The sequence below is a fragment of the Brachycentrus maculatus genome, unplaced genomic scaffold (assembly GCF_059751285.1).
Source record: "Brachycentrus maculatus isolate JH-2025_06_01 unplaced genomic scaffold, ASM5975128v1 h1tg000619l, whole genome shotgun sequence".
In the NCBI taxonomy this organism is placed as follows: Eukaryota; Metazoa; Arthropoda; class Insecta; order Trichoptera; family Brachycentridae; genus Brachycentrus; species Brachycentrus maculatus.
The window spans coordinates 79,320-106,876 of NW_028281357.1; the positions used below are offsets into that span (position 1 = coordinate 79,320).

The 27,557-nt window shown below is 34.9% G+C and overlaps 1 protein-coding gene across 1 annotated transcript in view; it reads right to left on the bottom strand.

Annotated features, from left to right (window-relative positions):
- Positions 1-282: 282 nt before the first annotated feature.
- The window catches only part of LOC148301038 (potassium voltage-gated channel subfamily KQT member 1-like), a 33,575-nt gene continuing 6,300 nt past the window's right edge, over positions 283-27,557 (bottom strand). Inside the window, exons 2-10 of the mRNA XM_088273895.1 lie at positions 19,944-20,119; positions 17,945-18,196; positions 16,413-16,481; positions 15,735-15,881; positions 5,845-6,028; positions 5,079-5,214; positions 3,189-3,345; positions 1,884-2,006; positions 283-601 (exon numbers count right to left, since the gene is read on the bottom strand). Of these exons, the coding sequence (XP_088130021.1) occupies positions 494-601; positions 1,884-2,006; positions 3,189-3,345; positions 5,079-5,214; positions 5,845-6,028; positions 15,735-15,881; positions 16,413-16,481; positions 17,945-18,196; positions 19,944-20,119 (1,352 nt within the window). The 3' untranslated portion in view covers positions 283-493. The remainder of the gene's footprint in view (positions 602-1,883; positions 2,007-3,188; positions 3,346-5,078; positions 5,215-5,844; positions 6,029-15,734; positions 15,882-16,412; positions 16,482-17,944; positions 18,197-19,943; positions 20,120-27,557) is intronic.

The window sequence follows — 27,557 nt, forward strand, 5'->3', positions numbered from 1 at the left end:
GTTTCACCTGAAGTCGAGACACCTATAACATAAGCTCAGACTTCCATCTTCTTTCATGTAAAACCATAGATGTTTCATCTAAAGTCGAGACACCTATAATATAAGCTCACACATCCATCTTAATTAATATAAAACCATAGATGTTTCACCTGAAGTCGAGACACCTATAACATAAGCTCAGACTTCCATCTTCTTTCATGTAAAACCATTGATGATTCATCTGAAGTCGAGACACCTATAAAATAAGCTCGGACTTCCTTCTTCATTCACGAAAAACGACATAGTTGAGATACCTATAATAATAATACTTCTAATTTATTATGTTCGTGCTTATGAACTAAAATTGCCAGCCATCTCCGGTGTTGGCCCCCTAAATGAAGGTCTCCGCGGTGGTGGGGGTGAGGCGAGCGGCGCTCCGGCTGCGGGGGCGGCGCGCCCCCTCGGGCTTGTGTCAGTCCCGCGGGGGGGCGGAGCCCGGGGTCGACAGGCGCCGCTAGGGGCCCGGGGGCTCCGTGTCCGCTATGTACGGCAGGGGCTGCTTCAGGGAGAGAGAATTCAACACGTACACCAACTGGTCCAGCTTCTTGTCCATGTTTCCAAGCTGAAATAATGTCATTTTAGTGGTGGAAGGATTATTTCGAAACGGGTAGTGACGAATTAGTATTTATTATAATGGTATTACACAAAGTGAACGACGAAACGGGTAGTGACGAATTAGTGTTTATTATAGTGGTATTACACAAAGTGAACGACGAAACGGGTAGTGACGAATTAGTGTTTATTATAGTGGTATTACACAAAGTGAACGACGAAACGGGTAGTGACGAATTAGTATTTATTATAATGGTATTACACAAAGTGAACGACGAAACGGGTAGTGACGAATTAGTGTTTATTATAGTGGTATTACACAAAGTGAACGACGAAACGGGTAGTGACGAATTAGTGTTTATTATAGTGGTATTACACAAAGTGAACGACGAAACGGGTAGTGACGAATTAGTATTTATTATAATGGTATTACACAAAGTGAACGACGAAACGGGTAGTGACGAATTAGTGTTTATTATAGTGGTATTACACAAAGTGAACGACGAAACGGGTAGTGACGAATTAGTGTTTATTATAGTGGTATTACACAAAGTGAACGACGAAACGGGTAGTGACGAATTAGTGTTTATTATAGTGGTATTACACAAAGTGAACGACGAAACGGGTAGTGACGAATTAGTATTTATTATAATGGTATTACACAAAGTGAACGACGAAACGGGTAGTGACGAATTAGTGTTTATTATAGTGGTATTACACAAAGTGAACGACGAAACGGGTAGTGACGAATTAGTGTTTATTATAGTGGTATTACACAAAGTGAACGACGAATGATAAGGAGAGTGTTGAAATATAAGCTGTATAATCAGGAAATGTCTTCCAACCATTCAAAAACTGATTGGTGACAATTGAAGTACTGAAGGTCTGATTTGAAACAAAAAAATACAAGAAGACGACCATTTAAAAATTAATTGGTGACAACTGAAGATCTGATTTGAAACATTCCAAAGTAACAAGAAGACTTGGAAGTTTTTTATTCCATTATTTTTTCTTTATCCTTACCCAAGTGGTGCAAAGGGTACCGCATTGAATATACGAGTGAACCACGATGTTCACTATGAACAGGAAGACTGAGAGATCTGATAAGTTTCAGATGATGATCTTCTTTAAAAAAAAAACAAAGATAAATAATGAAACAGTTTTTTTAAAGATTTATGCCACCTTTTATAAACTAAATAAATAAATTAAACCGGTTAGAAAAGAAGTAGCAAAAACAAAAGTGGTTAAAAACAAAGTTTGAGTTTTATTTATCTAATTGAATAGTTGTTTACCTGTTGTTCTACCCTGTAGAGCCTTGCTCCCACAGTCATCGGCTTGACGTTTCCAACTCTGTCTATGCCGGTCAGATAGCTTCCAGGTTTTCCCAGAGTCTGATCCAGCCTTCTCTGGAGCTCCTGGATACAGTCAAATTAAACAATTATTTTATTTATGATGTTTTGAATTTTAAAGAGATTGTTTAAATATTATTTTTTGACATCTCATCAAAGATGAAGAAGAATATGGAAGTCTGGGCATTTACGGGGCTTACGACCGTCATAGGCTGGTTTAAGTGATCACTTTACACACGTGTAACATTCACCAATTCTACCCATTATTGACAACCACACTACTCAAATTCTTGGAAGTTCTATATATATGAACCAATTTTTTTTTCAAGGAAGTTCTATATATATGAATTTGAGTAGTGTGGTTGTCAATAATGGGTAGAATTGGTGAATGTTACACGTGTGTAAAGTGATCACTTAAACCAGCCTATGACGGTCGTAAGCCCCGTAAATGCCCAGACTTCCATATTCTTCTTCATCTTTGATGAGATGTCAAAAAATAATATGAAAATAACTCCTGTAATTGGAGATAATCCAGATTTTGTGAACAAGTATTTGGACACACTCAAAATGTTGTAGATTGTTTAAACTTTATTTTATTTTTATTTGTTCCGGAATTGAACAGCTTCACATATTTTTTTCTTTTAAATTAATTACATTAACAATAACAAAGCCAATTCAATAATTCCACATTTATGTTTTAATAAGTTGAACATTAAGAGATAAAAAAAGAGAAGAGAGGGTGTGTGCGTGTGAGTGTGCGTGTGCGTGTGCGTGTGCGTGTGCGTGTGCGTGTGTGTGTGTGTGTGTGTGTGTATGACAAATGAATTTCAATTGTGATTTATTTGTCGTCTTTCTCTCTTTCAAAAATTTTATTTTTATACAAATGTCAAATCGTAATAATTCTATTTTAATTCTAATGACCTGATGATGGAATGATTTTCCGAAACCGGTAGTCACAAATAAGTGTTTTAAAAAAGTGGTATTACACAAAGTAAACAATGAATGATAAGGAGAGTGTTTTAAGTGCACTTATATTTATTTTCTGGGAAAGGAAGAATCTATTGACATGGCAAATGAGAGAGAATTAAAGTTTAAAAGCTAAACACGCAATTTGAATTTTTATGTCTTTTTTAACAATAAAATATAACTTGACTGAAGAAAATCTCTGTTTGATTGAACAATTAATACATAAATTAAAATGGAGTTCTACAAACTAAACGCCAAATCTATAAATATATGGTATTTTACCTTTATCCTGACCATCATGTTGAGATGTCCTTGGCTGTACTGCTCGATCACGTCTCTCACATCGTAAGGTTTCCTTGCTTGCTGGAATTTACGTCTTGCCACGAAGTACTTGATTTTTCTTATTGCTCTGATGGCGTTACGGTGAGCCTCTGTCAGCCTGTGGAAAAACATAAATTATGGTGTTTTATTATATGAGTTTACATGTTTAAAGCTTGATGATTTCTGCCAAGCTTGTAACAAATTTAAAAAAGCTAGCTAGCAAATGTAAAACACTGAAAAAGCAAAAAAGATCGAGATATAACAATAGAAAAATTGATACAGAAAAATAGAAATAGGGCTTCCTGAAAACTACCCAATAAGGAAAACGGTTTTTTCATTTCCTGAAGAAAAATTAGTAAACCGGTATTATCTGTCTTTCAGAATTGAGAGAAGAAATATATTTTTTTTTAATTATGCTTTTAACCGCACCCGATGGTGCGTAGGGCACTGCATCACATAAATGCAGTGTTATCTTGATCATTTACACATGAAGGAAAGGTGATCAGCCCTCCGCTTCAGGTACCAGTCCAGGGTAATATGGAATAAATATTAGAGTTAAAAAAAATTTATATTTATTTGACCCCCCTGGGAATCGAACCCAGGACCTCCAGAATGGGAGCCGAGTGTGCTGACCATTACACTACGGAGGCAGACGAAAAACATATGGTTACAATAAAATAATTTTAATAATAATAATAATAATAATTGTCTAATATAACAGTAGATTTTTTTTTTTGACAAATCTGTTTTGTTCCAAATAACCTAAAGTATTGTGGCGAAAAGCACGACTGTGAAGCTGTGTCAGGTTGACATATTTATAGATGTTAGAAAACAAATACTTATTTAAACAAATTTAAAGTGACCGAAACGTTTCGTGTGGTATGAAGTGATGGTGAAGATCACACAAGCAATGAGTCGTGATATTTACATTTTGACATCTCAACATAGATGAAGAAGAATATGGAAGGTATTTACAGGGCCAATGACCTGTCATTGGCTGGTTAAGTGATCGCTTCGCACGTGTAACATTCGTCCTACCACCCATCATTGACAATCCACTACATTTTTTTTGGAACTCATACATTAAACTTAAATTTCTATATTTAGTTCACTGGAGCCATCTATGGTTGATTTGATAAATTTTTGTTCAGAAGAGACCTTTTAATTTAGATGTATGCAAGATCCTTACAGGATTATTTTACGAACTGGGAGACGACTGACTACATGATTTTCAATTCTTTAATTTGACCACCTCCGTTGTGTAATGGTTAGCGGATTTAACCACCGCGTTGGTGATCGAGGGTTCGATTCCCAGGGGGGTGGTTGAAAATGAATAAAATTTCACACTCTCAATATTTATTTTATATTACCCTGGACTGGTCCCTGGAGTGCAGGAGTGATCACCTTGCCTTCACTTAAGTAACGATCAAGATAACAATGCATCAATACGATGTGCCTTATGCACCATTGGGTGCTGATAGGTGTTAGAAAAATAATAATTCGACCGGATTATTTCCTCAAATGAGATGTCAAAATGTAAAAATAACGCCGAAGTGAAGAAGAAACTAACAAGGATTTGGACACACTCAAAAATGTTAGTACATAGTCGAGATGCATGAATGTGGAAGAGGCGAAGAATATTTGCAAAAACATGATGGTATGGCGTTCTATTCTCCCTGCCTACCCCTGCGGGGAGGCGGCGTGAAGGTGAGTTAGTTAATTTAGTTGATTGAAATACCTGATTGTAGACTCGACAATAGTGATTTATCTAGTCTGGAAATGCTTTAGCTAAAAGGAAACGACACCCAAACGCATCTAGTCCGCGACACCGCGAGATGAATGAATTCTTACTTTGTGACTCTCGGCAGCTCTTGGTCCATGTCGCAGTCTATCTCGTCGCTGGCCGCCTCTGTAACAGAAGAAGCTTGGCTGACCAACGTCCGACCTCCGGGGCAGCCCTCGATGCGTCGGACCCGGTTAGGGGTACCTGGGGAACCAAAGGTGATCAGTAATCCAGTAGCAAAGAGACAGTGGAAGGTCTGTCATCAATGAAACGCCACAGGATAATAAAAAACACGTACAACTAGTGTTAAAGAGACAATAAATGGTCTGTCATCTATTAAACATCACAGGATGAAAAAATGTCGTAGAATCCAGTGTCAAAGAGATGGTAGAATGTCCGTCATCTAATAAACATTACAGGATTAACAAAAAAAACAAATACAATCCAGTGTTAAAGACACGGTACAAGGTCTGTCATCTACTAAACACCACAGGATTAAAAAAAAACAAATGCAATGCAATGTAAAATAGACGATGAAAGGTCTGTCTTCTATTAAACATCACAGGATGAAAAAAAATGTCGTACTCACTGTCGTACAGACACTGGTCAAAGAGATGGTGGAAGGTCTGTCATGTAATAAACACCACAGGATTAAAAAAACCATTGAGAAAGAGACGATGAAAGGTCTGTCATATATTAAACACTACGAGGTATTAATAAAATAAAAACAAATGTCATACAATCGGGTTTCAAAAAGACGGTAGAAGGTCTGTCATCAATTGAACATCACAGGATAAAAAACCAATGAAATCCAGGGTTATCATCGAAGCATACCTGCTTTCGGTTCTTCGACGTAGAAGACCACGTCTCCTTCCGACTCCCTCCTGCCGTCTCCAGCCGGGATTCCCTTCTCCGCGCAGGAGCCGGCGTTGCCCACGACTCCCGGCGCCTCCATCTTGTTCCTGGACTTCCTCCTCTTGAGGACGGACGCCTTCTTGGCCACCTGCAATATGAGGGACTGACCCAACAACGCGGCGTTACCACACTCAACACTTAACACGACATCCAGCGGGATATGCAAAGCTCATCTAGTTCATAACAAGGACAGTAAAACCTCGGTATAACGGACTAATTGAGGGTAATGGAAGACTAGCATTATCTCCGCCATCTGCAGTTGAATATCCACAATGACGGGAGCTCAACAAGCTGCTCTCCGGCATTACCATCGCATAAGGAGGCGTCCTGCTCAACATCTTGGCCATGCTCCAGCCCAAGAAGACCGAGAAGAAGGCGCAATAGTACGGTGGCTCCACTTTCCCCCCTTCTGACACGATTGACGATGTTTTTCTCTAATGTATTTTTTTATCTCTCATTATCATTTTCATATCATAATCTATATCTGAAGAAGCGCCCTTGAGGTAGTATTTTACGAAAATGGCGCTATATATAAGTATATCATCCAAGACTTTTATTATTAAGGAGTGTTCGTTAAAGCCGAAATTCCGTTTTATAAATAAAGATTTTAAGTAAATCAAAAACTTAAATAAACAAAAAAAAAAACATAAATGAAATTCTATTTATTATCCTCGAACACTCGTCGTGAAGTGACGTTGCTGTTTGATATCGACGCGCTTGCTTTCGGTAATCCTGCTTTGAAAAAGGTATCAAGATTTGTTTGCACTTTTGAAGTTTGCTGTTTTTTTTTGCTGTTTTAATCACCTTCGTAAAATTACGAAAATGCTTATAAATAGTTGAACTTCGTTATCTGATGAATAGTCAATAAATGCTATTAGATCGTCGGGATAACTTCATGGCCGCAATTTTTTTACATGCGGTGAAACTTGAATTTAAACATGTATAATATTTAACAAGTTTTTTTATACATTTGACGAGGTTTTTTGTCCGTTATATCCAAAGTTAGTTAAATAGAGGTCCGTTATATCGAGGTTTTACTGTACACCGAAATATCAATGGAAAACACTTACACTGGACAACGCAACAATAATAACTGGTTTCAAAATCTGTTTTTTTGATTACTAAAGATAACAATAGGAATTATATTAGGATATTCACGCATAACATTGAAATACTTGATTTGTTTTTGTTTGAAGAAAATATCCACGCTGATGTTTTTTTATGATATTTCGATGTGAACTATTTTTTTTATTTTTGTCTTAAAATAGATGAAGAAGTTTACTGAGATGGAAATATAATGTATAACACTAAACCTTTAATGGTCATATTCCAAAATAATTTACAAGTAAAATCGTACTAAGCAGTGACGTTAATACTTCCGATTTCCACATGAGACGTGCAGTAAGGTCTTTAAACATCTATATTGCCATTTCGCATCTAAATAAAACTTTTTCATCTATGTTGAGATATAAATAAAAATACAATGATATTTTTAACATCTAATAAAGCGACATCGACAGTAGGAAACATGGTTTTTTGTTAAATTACACAGTACTAGGCATTGCAATTTTCTTAGAACTACAGTAGAACCGCGGAAATCCGAAATCCAGGAATCCGAATAAGATTTTGAAGAAAAACATTAATAGGAAAACATTTTTAAAAACCAGCAAAGATTGAAGAATACGAGTATACATAAAATAACCATATATGTACAACTCGTTTAAAAATTATTGAAAATTTAATAATGTATTGTACCTGTATTGCTACTCAAGTACTGTAATATAAGATTGAAATGTAAAAAATTATTTGATTGAAATGTAAAAGGAGCGTACAACGTACTATGTTTGTACTGGATTACAAATTTATCGGCTAATCCGAACTTTTCAAATCCGAACAGGCCACAGCCCCAAACAGTTCGAATTTCTGGGGTCCACTGTACTAGTATTTAGAAACTTATTCAGATGCCAAAATAAATTTGTTGTTCAGTGTTACAAGGGTTTTGCTAATCAAAACTTCTACTATACATAATAATAATAAAACCCTTATCCGAGCCCCAATGGTGCATAGGGCACTGCGTCATATAAACGCAGTGTTATCTTGATCGCTTACACATGAAGGAAAGGTGATCAGCCCTCCGCTTCAAGTACCAGTCCAGGGTAATATTATATTATAGTGAAAAAATCACTCATATTTATTCTTACCCCCCTTGGGAATCGAACCCGGGTCCTCCAGAACGGTAGCCGAACGTGCTGACCATTACACTATGGAGGCGGACAATACATTGTTGTACATAATATACATACATGCTACAACCGAAAATTTATCATAGGTAATGATACGAGTATTTTTTAATTCTCGATCACTTTAAAGAACTTCGATCTTTTTAAAGCGTAATGCCTTTTTTGCAAATTTTCCAAACTATTTTGTTATAATTTTATTTTGAACTGCTCAAAACTTTCGAATGCTTGCCGATAATGGAAGTTGTACTTTTTTTATACAATCGTTTGATATTAAGCGAATCCCGGTATAAATATTAATAAAATTCCTTGAAACATAAGCGTAATAGCTAAAAAGTAGCGTTGAAAATGAAAAATAAATGAAAGTTGTTTAAAAAAAAATTGCTAAAAATGTTTTAAATAATTGACTGATTGACTGTTCAAAAAATGAGTCAACTTTAAATAAAATTCACATGTGGTCAGTCAAAACAACATTATTTTGTAAAACCTTGTAACGATATGGAAAAGTTCAGCTCAATTTCAACACGTGAATTTAAATATATTTTTTATAAAACTTTACTTTTTCCGTTACTGCCTCTCCTTCATTAATTAATCAAAACGAAATGGATAAATCGCGTAAATTTTTATCCTTCTTAACCTTTTTAATACCCGTATTCAGAAACCCTGTAAATATTTAATTTAAATAAAAACGAAAATTCCATTTGAAAAAATACTTAATCTGGATCCCTACCCCTTGTTTCCAGAGGCGTGCATTCTATATAGGCAGAAAAGCAGTGCCTACTCTGCAATGCTCGTATTTCATATACAATAGAATCACGACCAGTGCCTACTAAGCCTTATCCTTACTCAATAAAATCGGGATACAATTTTATATTGTTTCACATTTTCAATAAATTTCGCAACTTAATTTTTAAAAAATGCTCAGCAAGAGCAGATCTGTCACGAAGCCTAGATGCTTCTGTATCAGATCTGGGCATGCGGTGGGACAGCTTTTAATATCCTTACTCAATATTAAATTATGACAGGGATATTGAAAGCTATTAAATGTATATTCACAATAAAACCGGGATACAATTTTGTTTCACATTTTCAATAATTTTCGTGACTAAGTTAAAAAATAAATTGCTTTGCAAGAGAGGTCAGTCGGAAGCCTAGATGCATTTGTATCAGATTTGGGAATGCGGTGGGACAGCTTTCAATATCCTTACCCAACCCTACTCCCTACCCTGATTAAAAACTCTGTGCACGCCACTGCTTTTATCTTGTATCATACCCTATTCCAGTTAAAATGATTATTTATGAAGTTAACTATTATCGTAATGTATCATTTACGCTTGAAATCTATGTAAACGTGGCCCAACTTAACGAAATTTTTAACGACAATAACATAAATGTAATTTTTGAAAAATTGTATGTCTCGTACGTTTTGCAAGCTTTCGTTCACTTAAAAAACCTTAGTTTGAAAGTAAGTATTTGTTTTTAATGCAAAATATTAAATGTTTTGATAAATATTTTCGGTTTTCGATCAATATTGGACGAATTTATATCATTTTATGTTCAAAATCGGATCTCAAAAAAGCCATTTACTTAGTAAGTCTTTATGTTTAAAAATCAATCGTTAGCAACATTTATAAACGAGTAATAGATCTTTAAATGTGTTATTAAAAATAAATTGTCTTTCTTTAACTCTCATAACCTTTTCTTCCAAAAAAATTTATTATTTTATCTTTTCACTTTATTTATCTTTGGTTATAATATTCATATTTTAACCTTTGATTATTTTCTTAAGAATCTTCCTGAATGTTTGATTATACTTTACAAAGAGTAATCATGTCTGTTTCCTCTAGATGCCTCGGCATGTTATGGTGTACGAGGATTATCTCGTATATGTCAAAAGACAACATGTCTGGCAAGAACTACAATGGATGCCAGAAGGGGACCAAAATTGAATTTTGAGAGAAAACTCTTCAAACAACAAAGAAATTTGATATGGAATGTCACCATTGTCTGAACGGAGGAGGTTTTAGGTATTATTTATAATTTAAAATATCTAGAAATAGAATCAAGAATTGATAAATCTTTTTTCAAAACCGTCTCAAATTCCATTAAAAAAATACCATACATATTATATAAAAACCCCTAATAAATTATTTGAAATAAAAAAATTGACGTGTGTTGAAATCGTCCTGATTTTATCGTTTTGGGGATATTGCTAAACTGACTTTTTTAAAACCCTTATCCGCATCCGATGGTGCATAGGGCACTGCATCATAAAAACGCAGTGTTATCTTGATCGTTAACACGAGAAGGAAAGGTGATCAGCCCTCCGCAGTCAAGGTAATATTCAATAAATATTAGAGTGAAAAAATGGCTTATATTCATTTGACCGCCATGGGAATTGATCTCGGGGCCTCCAGAACGGTAGCCGAGCGCGCTGACTATAATACTACGGAGGCGGACAAAAGGATTTTTTAGGCATACATAAAAAAACATAATAATTTGAAATAAAAAAAAATATATGTTGAAATCGTGCTGAACTTATTTAGGAATACGCGAACTAACATTATTTTACAAGAGAAAAATTGGTTTTAGGCAACAGAGGAGATTAAAACATTATACTTAGAAATATCACATATTATTATAAAAAAGTTTATACTTTTTTTTTCAGCTAACTAATATTCTACACATCGTCATGCATCTACGCACATCTATAAACTAATAATATACATATTAAACATGAGAATTTACGAATAATGAATTAAGTTTTCAAATTTTTCGATTTTTCTAGATGAACACAGCGTCAAATCAATCACTTTTGTGAAAGAGATTGATATTACAATACTTGCCCATCTCTCCTTCATGGGCCTATATAAATGTGTGTGAGGGTTTGAGGATGGGAATTTATTGATATAAGTACTTAATTAATTTCGTAAGAACAAATTTAAATATAATTTTTAAAGGGTAACACCACTCTGACATTAATTATTGATTCTATTTATGAAAATAGTTGAGGAGTTTTATTGTTCTGAATATTACCTGAGTTATATAGGAATGGCAATTCAAAGTCAGGGAGTCGGATGAAATACGCATCACGCTTTTTACATTTGCGTTTTTCTCGAATTAATTTTTATGAACCGGTGGAAACTGTATACCTTGAAGTACCTCATAAAATTCGATGAAGTTTTTTTGAATTTTTTATTATTTAAATACAGTCAATTTTTTAAAACGTTTTTAGCATTTTTTTTTCAAACAACTTTCATTTATATTTCTTTTTCAACGCTACTTTTTAGCTATTACGCGTATGTTTCAAGGAATTCTATTAATATTAATACGGGGATTCGCTTAATATCAAACGATATCCCTAACTATGTACAACTCTCATTATCGGCAAGCATTTGACAGTGAGCAGTTCTCTCAATGAACGACTTATGCCATATATCAACAATTAATTTTTTAACTGTATTCAGTTATACGTAATAAATAATACTACAATAATAAAATAAAAATGTGCTAAAAAGTTGTGTGAAAAGAAAAATGTTATCCCCGTTTTTCTTGGAGCCAAAGTGGTGTTAACCCCTTAAATAGCTTTATTTTCATTAATTGAAATGGTTCGTCACATTACGAATAACAATGTTGGTCGATTTTAAAGTTTAAAGTTAATTTGGCAAATTAGCTTTACAATTCAAAAGAAGAAGCTTTAATTTACATATTCCAATCTGAAATTTGTTTTGACACGTGTTTCGATGCATTCCTCACCATTTTTAATCACCTCATGATCTAGAATACGTCGAAACGTGTCACAATAAATTTTAAGAAATATTGATATTTACCAAGTTAAACTGAAATTAAAAATGGATACATATTACCACAAAGCGACTGCCGAATAAATTAATGAAAAAATGCAGGCTTTAATTATCGTATCATGTTGAACATACTATTTATTTATTATCTTATACAGAATATATGTGCATTAGCGGGATTATTGCTGAGAAGCAATAATATATGGGGTGACTTATTTATTGAAAATTTAAAATCCAATACTTATATCAGTAAAAAGGGATATTGAGAGAATGTGATCATGTAATCTAAAAAAAATGCTAGGTCAGGTTAGGCTAGGTTCGGTAAGGTAGGGTTACGTTTGGTTTCTAGTGTAGATAGCTGTGGGTAAGGTTGGGTTGCCTTTGATTACGTTATACTTCATTCACAGCGCGAGAATTCACGCTCCTTTGTTTTCAATGTTGGATTTCCTTGTATATAATTGTTCACTCACGTGAAAATTGAATTCATCGTGTTCCGAATTGAATATCGGAACGTTCAGGATTCGTCAGGATGTCGAATTGGGACACCACTTTCGATAACGCTGATATTTCCCGACGCACATGAACGATTGCAACCCAACGTTAAATGAAAGTTATGTTAGGTTAGGTTAGGTTACACATTGTATCAGGGATAAGATTCGTTCGGATATGTTTGGTTTGTGAGGTTAGGTTAGGTTACACATTGTATCAGGGATAAGATTCGTTCGGTTATGTTTGGTTTGTGAGGTTAGGTTAGGTTACACATTGTATCAGGGATAAGATTCGTTCGGTTATGTTTGGTTTGTTAGGTTAGGTTAGGTTACACATTGTATCAGGGATAAGATTCGTTCGGTTATGTTTGGTTTGTGAGGTTAGGTTAGGTTACACATTGTATCAGGGATAAGATTCGTTTATGTTTGGTTTGTGAGGTCAGGTTATATTTTGAAAGAAGGAGAGGAATCAAAGGTCCGATTTTACATAGCTTTTTTTCATCATTCGTTGATGTCGTATGAGTTTCACAAAGTTTCATACTAACCTCACCGCCATGAGTTTCATGAAGTCATTCGGAAGTTAATTGGTCACCAATAAACTTATTGTCAAATTTGTGTGTTTTTGTCAATTGTGATAGTGATTTAGTGATTTTTTTCTTTTTGGGGCATTCGAGAATTGTCAGACGAGCGTTGATTTGTTTACACTCAATTTCCAATTATGGCAATTCTATCATCGAGGTAAATATACTATTCACAACATTTTATTTGTGTTCAAATACATGTTCACAAATATAGGTTTTCTCCATTTAAGAGTTATTTTTAAATTTTGACATCTGTTGAAGAAAAGATGAAGAAAAATATGAAAGTGAAAGAACTGATAACTGAACCAGCCTTTAATAAATCACAAGCCATGTAATACCCAGACTTCAAGTTGAGATATCAAAAAAAATGAAAAAGTTATCATAATTACTTTTAAAAAAACGTAAAACTTGATTGATATATTTGATTATCGTCTCTAAAAAAAATTCTCTTAGTTTAACTAAAGATCAGGTTAAAATGGTACCAAGAATTTAACGGAAATTTAGAAGGCTTTGTGAAACCAACCCTTAGGATAGGTTAGGTTAGGGCACGCAGGGTAAGGTCAGGTTAGGTTGGAACAACTAAACATAGCTCGGGTATGATGACGCGCGTCATGCATCTAGACACAGACTAGGTTAGTTTTAGTGACAGCTAGAATATGTTCACAGCTCACGTTTCACCTGTGATATCCTTAGTTACTTGCCGACAGTCAAGCAGTCAAAACAAAATCAAAAGCAGTCAGCGTCATTCATGTCTTACTCATTGAACGTACGTCGAACGTGATATATGGTAAGCTGATTGTGTAGTTTGTATACAAACAACCTATTCGTATTCTAAAAAAATAATTATCTCATATAATGTATTTTTTTAATGACATACAATCAGGTGGTAGCTTTTATGAATGGCAAATGTGCATCTTAAAAGATGATTTAGGAGATTATTCGAAATATATAGATAATATGTTTATTTAAACAAAATTCCAAGATATGTGACATTTTTCACACTTTCGATATAATCATTCAAAACTTACATTAAATGTAAATATGTAGTATTAATAATATTATAGTAAAAAATATATAATATAATATAATAAAACCCTTATCCGCACCCCAATGATGCATAGGGCACTGCGTCATATAAACGCAGTGTTATCTTGATCGTTTACACATGAAGGAAAGGTGATCAGCCCTCCGCTTCAGGTACCAGTCCAGGGTAATAATATTGAATAAATATTACAGTGCAAAAATCACTTTTATTTATTTTACCCCCATTGGGAATCGAACCCGCGACCTCCAGAACGGTAGCCGAGCGTGCTGACCATTACACTACGGAGGCGGACAAAAAATATACATTTACTTTATTAACTTTTTTTGTTTGAACATATTACGTATCGTAGTATTTTTAATTTTTTAGAATCATTTTGATGTACATAAATAAAAAAAAATAACCAAAATTGTAACTTACAAAAGTTGAAAATATATTTACAGTGTAAATCCAACCCTAGTCTAAACTTATTCATACTATTTTGACACTGAGTTTTGACTAAAAAAATATTTTTGAGATTTCAATTTGCAGTACCTATCACTATTAACATTCGGAAAAACTGCATTCATTACTCATTTTAAGACAAAAAATAATGTCAGGTTTTGACAATAAAAGACTCACACAAACACACATTTCACAAACGCCTAACGTTTTCAACGTCGTATCAGTTTAAAAAGCTTTAAAATGTACCATAAAATCATGTACTGAGTAAAAAAAATATGCATTTCTTCCTTTTCTAACATAAAAAAAATTGTGCAGTATTTTACATGGGGCTGTAGTTCTCGAAACTGGTCGTGTTTACATTAACAATCTCAAAAGTGGTTTATCAAGTGTTTTATTTTTTATTGAGAAATCATTTAATTTCGTGTAAAGTAAGGTAAAATAAATTTGAAAACTTCATTGAGTAATATTTGAAACTTAAAAAGTGTTGCAATCAATACGATATCTGTGCGGTAACTTAAAGATTGGGTCAAACCATGCATAGAGTATGCATTGCTAAAACTGTTCACAATAAAGCTCTCATTCAATAAAGCTCTAAAGAAGGGGAAAAACGAGAAATAAAAAATTCGATGCTTTCAAGAGATTTTTTTGTGGCAAATTGATAACTAGAAGTTAAGAAAAAAACGTATTTTTTCAACAAAACACAAACAAGGAATTTCAACGGAATAATAATATTTAAGAATTTTTTTATTTTTTTATTCTTCTTCTTCTTGCATAGGGCAATGCATCTAATTAACATTATGTTAAATCAATTTTTACTTTTATGAAGGCGAGGTGATCAGTCCTGCGCTTCAAGTACCAGTCCAGGGTCATATTTAATAAATATTAGAGTAAAAAATACTTATAATTTGACCCCCCCTGGGAATCGAACCAGGGATATCCAGCTATTTATCCATTTATAAATAGCTTGTTTATACTGAACTTTGTTATTTAATGACTTTATGGATAGTGAAAGCAGATTGTACAACTTTATATAAATAAAAATTTCGCACAAAACCGAGGATACTAAAACTGATGAAATTCCTTGTTGAATTTTTTGTGATAAGCGATATCTAACTGTTATATTTTTTTCTGAATGTACCGACATATTTTTTTTATTTGAGTTGAATTTCAAAGGGAGTTGATTTAGGTATTTTGCATAATAGGGGAAGCGGACGTACTCTGGACAGGGGGGTCGTGGCAACAGGAGGCTGTTGCTGCGAGGACGTCTCCTTCACGTAGATGTTCCAAGTGGCCGTGCTTCTGAAACTCTTGTCGGCGGCGTAGCACCTCCACAAGCACTGGATCAACATGGCTGCCGCTGGAATCTACAGCATAAACCAAAAAAGATGTTGATAACATTTTAAGTGTGTTCAAATCCTTAATCAAAAATCAGGAGTTATAGTACTTTATAATTAATTTTATAACAAGAAATAATTTACAACATTTTGAGTGTGTCCAAATATTTAAATAAGAAATATTTGTGTTTTTATTATTACACAAATATTTCTATTTTATACTATTTCTTTGAGCCTAAGCGGCTCATTATCAGAAATAAGTATCAAATTGTGGTAGAGTGTGTCCGAACCGAGAAACTCTGACTTAAGAGTCCGCGACACTAACCACGGTACCACAACCCGACACAATCAATTTATTAATTTTATTTTAACTTCCCTTGGGAATCGAACCCGGGGCCTCCAGTGTGGTAGCCAAGTGTGCTGACCATTACACTACGCAGGCGGAACATTACTAACATTAAAAAAGTAACCACAAAGTAAATGCTATAAATAATAGTAAAAATATGCATATCATCGAATTAAATTTATATCCTATAAAAAGTATATGCATCCCTCTCTTACCTGTCTGTTGAAATGTTTCTGTCTTTGTTTTTGCTGGACTTTAAGGGCGAATCCGGATCCAAGGATACCCTGAAAGGAAACAAAACATTAGAATATACAATCTGTAATGTGGAAGATGTTGCACGATGGGCAAGAGCAAGAAGACGCCTTTAAAGAGGTCATGTGGGGAGAGCGGGTTCAGGGTTCAGATCAAGTGGTGAGGATAGCAGCAGACGAGGAATAACAGCTAGCAGACACCCAGGAAGACGATGAAGAGATAGCTGGACATCCACCTCTCCGACATCGGATCCGTGATGGCTCATAAGGAACTGTCACGAGAGGTAGTATCATACATGATAAAACTAGTGAAGGACATTGGTAACATAAACCAAGCTAGGACACCAAATACCGAACCTTTTTCTAGTGGAACGAAAGGTCTATTGACGACAGACAACAGTCCCGCTTCTTCTATGAAGTTTTACGTGGATTTCTCCAAGAAACGAGCAAATGCTGAGAAGTTCCTGATTGGCCCATACTAGATAATCCCTGTTCCCAGCACAAACTAAAATAATAAATAAAAATGTTGTTTGAAGAAACGAAAATCCACTTAATGATCTGTAAACATGGAGGAGCTGAAGAGGGTTTCGGAAAATAGACTAGAATGGCGAAGGAGATGTCATCTGTTGCTGCAGACAAATCCACAGGATCGGAACAAGAGAGAGAGGGAGAGATCTATAAACTTTGTACATGGAGGAGCTGAAGGGGGTTTCGGAAAATAGACTAGAATGGTGAAGGAGATGTCATCTGTTGCTGCAGATAAATCCACAGGATTGGAACAAGAGAGAGAGGGAGAGATCTATAAACTTTGTACATGGAGGAGCTGAAGGGGGTTTCGGAAAATAGACTAGAATGGCGAAGGAGATGTCATCTGTTGCTGCAGACAAATCCACAGGATCGGAACAAGAGAGAGAGGGAGAGATCTATAAACTTTGTACATGGAGGAGCTGAAGGGGGTTTCGGAAAATAGACTAGAATGGTGATGGAGATGTCATCTGTTGCTGCAGACAAATCCACAGGATTGGAACAAGAGAGAGAGGGAGAGATCTATAAACTTTGTACATGGAGGAGCTGAAGGGGGTTTCGGAAAATAGACTAGAATGGTGAAGGAGATATCATCTGTTGCTGCAGACAAATCCACAGGATTGGAATAAGTGAGAGAGGGAGAGATCTATAAACCTTGTACATGGAGGATCTGAAGAGGGTTTCGGAAAATAGACTAGAATGGCGATGGAGGTGTCATCTGTTGCTGCAGACAAATCCACAGGATTGGAACAAGAGAGAGAGGGAGAGATCTATAAACCTTGTACATGGAGGAGCTGAAGAGGGTTTCGGAAAATAGACTAGAATGGCGATGGAGGTGTCATCTGTTGCTGCAGACCAATCCGCAGGATTGAAACAAGAGAGAGAGAGAGAGAGGAAGAGATCTATAAACCTTGTACATACTGAGCAAGGTAAATAATAAATGCAATTGCAATATAAAAAAAGCGTCTTACGGCTGGCAAGGCGAAGAACGAGATCGCGAAGACGGAGAAGCAGGAGGCGACGATCTTGCCCATCCAGGTCTGCGGTACGGTGTCCCCGTAGCCGATGGTGGTGACCGTGATGACGCCCCACCAGAGCGCGTCCGCGTAGGACCGGAAGTCCGTCTTGCCGTTGGGCCCCACCACGTCCTTCTCCGCCAGGTACACGAAGTACGAAGAGAAGATGAGCCCGAGGAAGCCGATGTACAGAGTTGTTATCAGTTCCTGAAACAAATGGACATTACAAATACAGGTAAAACAAGTGGGTAGATCTAAAATCTTTTAGAAATTTCTTCTTATGTACTAGCTTTATTTCGAGCTCTGTCGTCCAGAAAATCCATTCACAGAGTAAAGTACATAGATAGGTCAATTTTGAGTAAGTCGGGTTGTGGTCCCGTGGTTAGTGTCGCGGACTCTTGAGTCAGAGTTTCTCGGTTCGAACCCACTCTACCACAATTTGATACCTTTTTCTAATAATGCAAAATGATTAAATATAGTATTGTCATGAATATTCAGATGAAATTTCCGTGAATGAGAGTTCCGGGACCTATTTCTTTCAGAAAAAGCTCTGTTGGTAAATATCAGTTTTTTTTAATAATGCGGAGAGCATCGAAATACGTGTCACAAAAAATTTTGTGGTATTTACCTAGAATGTTTATTGTAAAACATGGTATTAAAATATTTATTTGATGAATTTCAGGCAAAAATATCAAAAAAGACATTTATGTCTGAAATTTATTGAATTTTACTGAAGTTTACCTGAAAATTATTGTATTTTTTTTTAATACATTATTGTAAATTATCTGATTTTTACAATTAATATGTAGATACATCAATACATTGTAATTTCTAGGCGAATTCTGTATAATTTCCTCGTAATAATTATGCACATATACATATCTCTTAGATAAACCGTCAGCACTTGAGGGCAAATATCTAAGAGCAAAAAAAAAAGACAATTTTCGACCCTGAGCAAAAATATCCGACCGGGCCTAAACGGATGCCGCCGGAATCGGATGACGTTTATAACAATAGTTGAGATATTAAGTACTTAATTGGTGTTTTGCCGACAACATTGAGAAAGTATAAACTGTATGGTTGAAATTGCATGTACCTACAACATTCATGCTTTGAAAAGTCAGTACGCTCAGCACTTCATCACAACAAACAATTTTTTTAGTTAATGAATTTCATGCTTGTTTCAGGGATTTTTATGATATTAACAACATTTTGAGTGTGTCCAAATACTTGTTCACAAATCTGGATTATCTCCAATTATAGGAGTTAATTTTCATATTATTCATAGGCTGGTTCAAGTGATCACTTTACACACGCGTAACATTCACCAATTCTACCCATTTTTGTAGATGTGTTTGAGATTTTGAGTAGTGTGGTTGTCAATAATGGGTAGAATTGGTGAATGTTACACGCGTGTAAAGTGATCACTTAAACCAGCCTATGACGGTCATCAGCTCCGTAAATGCCTATACTTTCATATTCTTCTTCATCTTTGATGTAAAAAATAATATTTTTATGATAGTTGACATATTTTGTATTTATTATTAGATTAAAACCAATATTTTTAGCTTTTCCACTTTTTTATTTGACCAGCGACCGGGTTTCGTCGTTACCGACATCATCAGACTGGATGACCCACAGACACCAGTCTGATGATGTCGGTAACGACGAAACCCGGTCGCTGGTCAAATAAAAAAGTGGAAAAGCTAAAAATATTGGTTTTAATCTAATAATAAATTAAAAATGCAATTCCATCACGAAGTGTCAGTGGATAATATAAAAATATTTTGTATGTTTTATGTTTACTATGGACAATGCTTAGTAAAAATTACGAGGTGCGGAATGTCATATCAGTTCTAGAGCAGGCCAGTTTAAAACAAACCCTCGAATCATTTTAGATCGATGCCGCCGGGATGGGATTATTTGTAATGTATTGTCGCTGGAGGAAGCTCACCTGGCGATGGATGAACACCACGGAGCCCAGCAGTCTCCACGTGCCGCCCTGCCGGTCCACGTGCAGCATCCTCAGGATCTGCAGGAAGCGGATGCCCCGGATGGCGCTGGTGGCGAACACCTGGCCGTTGGAACCGACCGACAACACCACCATGGATGCCACCACGACGATCAGATCTGCAAACAAAAACAATCATTTAGTATCTTATATTTTTTGTTCTGAATGTCCAAATACTGTGGAACCTCTCATAACGAGCATAATTAGTTCCAGTTAAGCGAAGCATTCGTTATGCGAAAATTCGCTAGTTAAGAGATCAACTTTTTCACATTTTTTGCTCGTTATGCGAGTTACTCGTTATGAGAAGTGCTCGTTATGAGAGATGGTCGTTATGATTCACAAATCTGGATTATCTACGATTATAGGAGTTATTTTTCATATTATTTTTTGACATCTCAACAATAGATGAAGAAGAACATTGAAGTCTGGGCATTTATTTAAACCAGCCTATTATTGTCGTAAGCCCCGTTAATACCCAGACTTTCATATTCTTCTTGATCTATGTTGAGATGTCAAAAATGAATTTTTGAATAAATTATATTGAATTGTATTGAATACCCATGCTCGCACTAGCTTGTGTATTTTGGACTCTGTTACTAGCATAATATCTTGAGTCGGGTTACATAAGGCTGTAAAATATTACTCGGCTCTCGACCACATAGTTTACATATTGTGTGAAACTAACCGCAATAATCGCAAAAACGCATTAAATTTAAGGAAACGTATATACAAATGAAGAACATGTTATTAACCTTTCCCTTGTGGTACTAAAAACTTACTCGTGCAGCGGTGATATGTATTTTGTACATCGGAAAAATGTGAATATTCCTAAATGTTGCTTTTACCATAGTTGAAGTTAAAATGTAACAATTTTGTAATATTAGCGATGGTAAGTATCGAATGCTGGGAACAAAGTGAATGGTGCACTGAAATCAGTTATAGCAAATAAAAACCTATCAGCGGAAGCTAAACTGGCAGTGCACAACGGAGTCCTGGTACCGACTCTAATGTATGGAAGTGAAACATGGAGTTGGCAAAAGAAGGATGAAAGTAGACTGAATGCAGTCGAAATGCGATCTCTCAGAAGAATGTGCGACAAAATGATGTATGATAGATGTGCGAATAGTGAAATAAGGAAGGAATGCAAAGGTGAGATAAGCATTATCAATAAAATTAAGAAAGGTGTGTTGAGATGGTTTGAACACATAGAACGAATGAGTAAGGCTTTCCTCACTCATTTTTGTTTTACCGTTCTTTAACGGTAAAACAAATTTATGAGGCGAATGTTAGCGGGAAAAGAAGCAGAGGAAGACCGAGAAAAACATGGCACGATCAGATATGCCAAATACTTGAAAGTGGTCAGGTAAGGAGTCGTAACAATCGGCGGGTATGTATGAGGAGATGCATGAACGCGGAAGAGGCGAAGAATGTTTGCAAGGACAGAGTGGTGTGGCGCTCTATTCTCTCTGCCTACCCCTGCGGGGAAGCGGCGTGATGGTTACTTAGTTAGTTTTAGTAAGTATCTAAAAACGAGAAAAAAATATATTGCAAGTAGCCGCAACGGCCAGCGTAGCGTCACGACCGCCGCGTAAGACGATCTGGCGACTGGCGCAGTAAACACGCTACGACATGCGCGTATACGCAAAGCCGTCCACGCACGCACACATTGAAAAACGTTTGTGTATTGGTGATTTTATCCCCGATTTTTTAACAAATTATTTATTTCCTTTGCTACAAATGAATTACTTTGTACCATAATAATTTTACGTACGGAGGAATACAAAAATTGTGAGCCCATATCTATTATGTTTTATATTGATATCCTCATTTTAAAAGTCGAGTTGTAGTAAATACATATCACCGGGAGGGAGAGGTTCAGAATACCGAAGATATCGCTCACTCCTTTCAAGAACGTCATAAATCAAAAAACTTGATTTTTTTCAGGATAACGTTTTTAAGGATTAAAAATATAATACAATGTATTGAAAATAAATATCAAGCCACTTATTGAACTTTTTACTGTGCAACAGATCATTTTAGGTAAAACCTTTTCTCCATTTGAAAAATATTTAGTACATTTAAAAAAATTATTGAACAACACTTTCTGCTCTGTAGCGGGTAAATATTAAGTTAAAAATATGCCTCTTTTGCTGGGATATAGGTACGTTTTCTGGGCATTTTGAAAACATGCACAACTGAAAATTGACAATTTTTGATTTATGACGTTCTTGAAAGGAGTGAGCGATATATGAAGGTCGTATCTGCAATAACTTTTACCGTGAGATGATGCAACTCGGAGTACATACGCATGTATCCTATAATTTCCTGTTTATCGTTCAAGATCAACTGCATTATTTATCACAAGAATATATTTATAATCGCTTATAATACTGCTAGGCCGGGCGCCAGGTCAAAGGTCATATTCAATTTTAAGGTGTCTTGACTTCATATGAAACATGTGTCATTCATCCCTTTATATGACATAAGACGGAAGTCAGAGCAACCCAGGGCTTACGACCTGGAATTCGGCTGGCTTAGGCGATCACTTTATACACTTGTGTAACGTTCACCAATGGGCAGAATAGTGTAACTGTACCTGTTTGTCACATTATTTTTTGACATCTCAATGAACATGTAAAATAATATGTAAGTATGGGCATTTACGGAGCTTACGTCCGTCATAGGCTGGTTTAAGTAATTACTTTACACACGTGCAACATTCACCAATTCTACAAATGATTGACTGCCACACTACTCAAATTCTTAGAAGTTCTATACATATGAATCAATTTCGAAACATTGTGCTTGAATCAATAGAATTTCACTAGAGACATCTATTGTGAGATGAAAGAAGCTTTTTATTGAGCAGAAACTATTTAAACTGTGTGTTGAGGTCTGAATGGAGTAGACGCACTCAAAATACTGTTTATCACATCATCCCCTCCTCTGTTTTCCTCTCCCTCTCTTCCCTCAACACCTTGCTCAGAGCCTATTTCCTTGTTTTCCTTACCTACATAGATTTTACAGTTACATAAGTATAAAATTATTGAGTGATATCGCTAGCCCGTCTTTGATTGGCTGTAAGGATTGTTTCTTATCAATATATATATGAACCGCCCTATACATACGAACGTACGTGACACGCGCGGTTTTTCTTCACCATTCCGCGCTAACTCGTATGACTTAAGCGCACGAGAAAAGATATCTGTTCCAAAAATATTTAACGCATACCGGATACACTGACAAATTTTTGTCAGGTTGTGATAATAAACGTTGTGATTTTTTTTGCTTATTTTTTAAAAATATCCCTGAAAATAACACGAAGGTAGGGCGATTAAGTACTAACATTGGCCAGGAATCGTTATTACTTCAATATCTATTGTCTCTTATAATTTGTTTCAATGGTTTTTTTGTAATTTTTACTATTTATTGTAGTAAAACTGAACGTTAACTTTTTTTTATTTTAAAACGAAACGACTGTCTTTTACAAAAAATTAACAGTATGAATATAATAAAAAACAAATACATAGCTTTATTCCACTTTTATTTTAGTTACCAGTGACCAGGTTTTGTTGTTGTCCGGGAGGCTAGCCAAAATTTTATTTTTTACTTATATATATATATGTGTATATATATATATATATATATATATATATATATATATATATATATATATATATATATATATATATATATATATATATATATATATATATATATATATATATATATATATATATGTATATATTTACGGCTGGTTTAAACACGTGTGATCACTTAAACCAGCATATGACGGTCGTCAGCCCGCAAATGCCCAGACTTCCATATTCTTCTTCATCTTTGATGAGATGTAAAAAAATAATATGGAATTCAATATGATAATATTTATATTATTTACATCAGATATTGGAATTTATATTATTTATTACATCAGACATTGGAAATTTCACCCTACGGATGAAATGTCAATTGAAAGGTGTCTTAACTTGAGATGAAATATGTATCGTTTTCTCTTTATATGAAAGAAGATGGAAGTCTGAGCATCCCAGGAGTTTCAGTCAAATTGATAGTGATAGTTAATAACAATCCAGGATCTAATTTATTTATATTTTAAAAGAGAAATATTTGTGTTTTTATTATTTACACAAATATTTCATAATTAAAATAAAACTTAGTTTTGAAATCACTATAAATATTTTATTATAACTTAATTATAATGTTTATCGGTTTTGAAGCTAACCGCTTCTTTATCAAGGTATTAATCAGTCTTGATATAATTAAGTTATAATAAAATATTTATAGTGATTTTATAACAAGTTACATTTTAATTATAAAATGTAAAATCACCAAGTTAGTGCTTCATATATAAATTATACAAATATTTCAATTTCATACTATTTCTATGAGCCTAAGCGGCTCATTATTAGAAATAGGTTTCAAATTGGGGTTGAGTGGGTTCGAACCGAGAAACTCTGACTTAACAGTCCGCGACACTAACCACGGGACCACAACCCGACACATGTAATAAATCATAATAATCGAACCTTATAAGCAGTCGTGATATAGAAAACATAATTTTAGTGTATACTTAGTAATACTTAAAATTAAAGCTCTATACATTTAAATCTTGAAAAAAAAAACCATTATATCTTTTATTATATAACATTGAAACACGAGTGTAAGTCCCTCTCCAAGCACAAGAGCACAGTTTTTTATGGAGAGGCACAGCGAATTGAAATATAAAAGTTCTTCATTTGTATAAATGATTCAAATGTATTATGTTATAAATAAAAATGTAAATATATTAAATGAAAAAAAAAGTGATTTTTTTTCTACGCATTCGCGTTTCCGCAATAAATAATAACTTATTATAATAGAAGGTGATACGATAAACACCATAATTGTTGTTACTTTGTAAGACTCGAAGTATTATGCATCACGTAATTATTTTTCAATGAATAGCATGTATCTAGACGACGTGCCTTAACCCGTCAGTTTCCGATGACACCTAGAGCAGTGTTCCGCAAACTTTTTTCTATTCAAGGTACACCTACCAAATTAAGAAATTTCACAGGCGCATATTTACCACATTATGGTAACATACATACATATTCTGTTTAATGCAAAATGTGAGCCTACTTATTATTATTTTCACAAAACTAGACTTTTTTCCGCGGCACACCAACTATTCACTACGGTACAGCAGTGTGCCGCGGCACACACGCGGTGGAATACTGACCTAGAGCATTGTTTCGCCGCGTGTGAGCCGCGGCACACTGGTGTACCGTGGTGATCAGTTGGTGTGCCGCGGAAAAAAGTCTACTTTTGTGAAAAAAACACAATTGCTTCGAATTTCGATTGCCTGTGCTCAGTTCAGTAGGCTCACATTTCGCATTAAACATAATATGTTAAATATGTTACCATAATATAGTAAATATGCACCTCTGAAATTTCTTCATTTGGCAGGTGTACCTTGAATAGAAAAAGTTTGCTGAACATTGACCTAGATCACCAAATTGGTTTTTGATGATTTATTAAACACTTCTTTCAACCTATATAAATCCTAAGTATGTACTTTGACTGACATCCCTAGTGTATGTCGGACCTCGGCCCTTAGTGCATGTTTGTTCTGCAATTCCTGGTGCATGTTGGTCCTCGGGTTCACCAAAATAGCATGTAATCAATATTTTATGTAGTTATAAGTGTACGAAAATTGCTATGGTAATGACGTGTAGTATTGTTTGCATTCTGTTGTAGTGATTGTCCTGACGAAGAGACGGGGACGTCTCGAAACCAGTAAACAAAAATCTCGGTAATTGGTTATATACTAATATTACTAACATTTTTCTCTCTCTTGAGCTTTAAAAATAAATATAATAAAATTAAACACTTTTTTATTATTGGTACACTTTAACCTACCGGTTTCGACAAGAGCCTTGTCATCATCAGGGTTAATTAAATTCAAAAACATTAAAATACTTACAGTTGATTACATTCCCTTATCAAAAACTTCTACACACTCCGTACACCATATGAAAATATGTGCACAGAGTACACATAATTTCGTATGGTGTATTTTTTGATAAAGGAATGTAATTAACCATCAGTATTTAATGTTTTTAATGTTTTAGAATTTAATAAACCCTGATGATGACAATGTTCTTGTCGAAACCGGTAGGTTAAAGTGTAATAATAATAATAAAAAAGTGGTTAAAACAAAGTTGTTTCATTTTATAAAGTTTATAAAATGTGCCACAAAGTATCTGCGAGAAACATTCAAGAAATCAAAAATTAATATATAAAAATATTTGATTTGAAAGGGAGCTGACGGGTTAACTCATATATTTCTTTACTCTTTGGATATTTATATATCTGTCTGTACTTTGCGCACTGTGTTATAAGTTAAACTTGACGATGGCGTGAACATGCAAAAACGCAACAATACGCCAAGTGAATTCAGAATACCGACAAGTTTTGTTATCATATTTAAATTATTGTCATTTAGAACTGTCGAATAGACCATAAAGTAAAAAAATATGAGATTTTTCAGTGGAGTATGTCATAGTAATGCGAGACTCGATGGAAAGGCATCCCTAATCACGGGATGCAATTCTGGAATCGGGATGGAAACAGCAAAAGACTTCTATAAAAGAGGTATGTTGAAGTGTTAATTATTTTTATTTTTAAATATTTTTCTTCTATGCGCCATATCAGGTCCTCTTAACGTCAACTATCACTTGAGAGTAATTGTCCTTGTCTTGGGCAGCTCTAAATAGTCCTGATCCCCATCCAATCTAGTATACTCCGGAGCCAGGAGATCTGTCTTCTGCCCGCACTCATTCCAATATTTTTTTGTTAAGTTTTATTTAATTTATTTAGTTTTATTTTTATACATTTCATATCATCATCTGACCCCAATGGTGCATAGAACACCGCATTGCGTCGACCCGATGATAATTTGATCATTTGTTGTTAAAGTAAAGATGATCCTTTAGTTCTTAGTATTTTTTTAAAACCCTTATCCGCACCCGATGGTGCATAGGGCACTGCATCATATAAACGCAGTGTTATCTTGATCGTTAACACATGAAAGAAGGGTGATCAGCCCTCCGCTTCAGGTACCAGTCCAGGGTAATATTGAATAAATATCAGATTGAAAAAATCAGTTATATTTATTTGACCCCCCTAGGAATCAAACCTGGGACCTCCAGTACGGTAGCCCAGCGTGCTGACCATTACACTACGGAGGCGGAGTCGTTTTTTTTGTTTTTTGGAATGGAATATATTTTAAAAGATACGTGTACTTAACTAAAGCAGCTTAGGATGGAGGAGATGAGTGCTGTGTGAAAAAGGAAAAAAGGATGAATAGAGCCAAGAAAAGGAAAAAAGAAATGACTATGGCATTTAGGGTTGCATATATGTACTCGTACAGCATATGTAATTTTGATGATGCTCATATGTATTAATCCCTTTTTTAAGTAATTACCATCAAAACCTCTATTTTTACAGTCTTGTCTGCTGGTAGGATTTTAAGGATAGTGATGGTAAAAGTGGAAT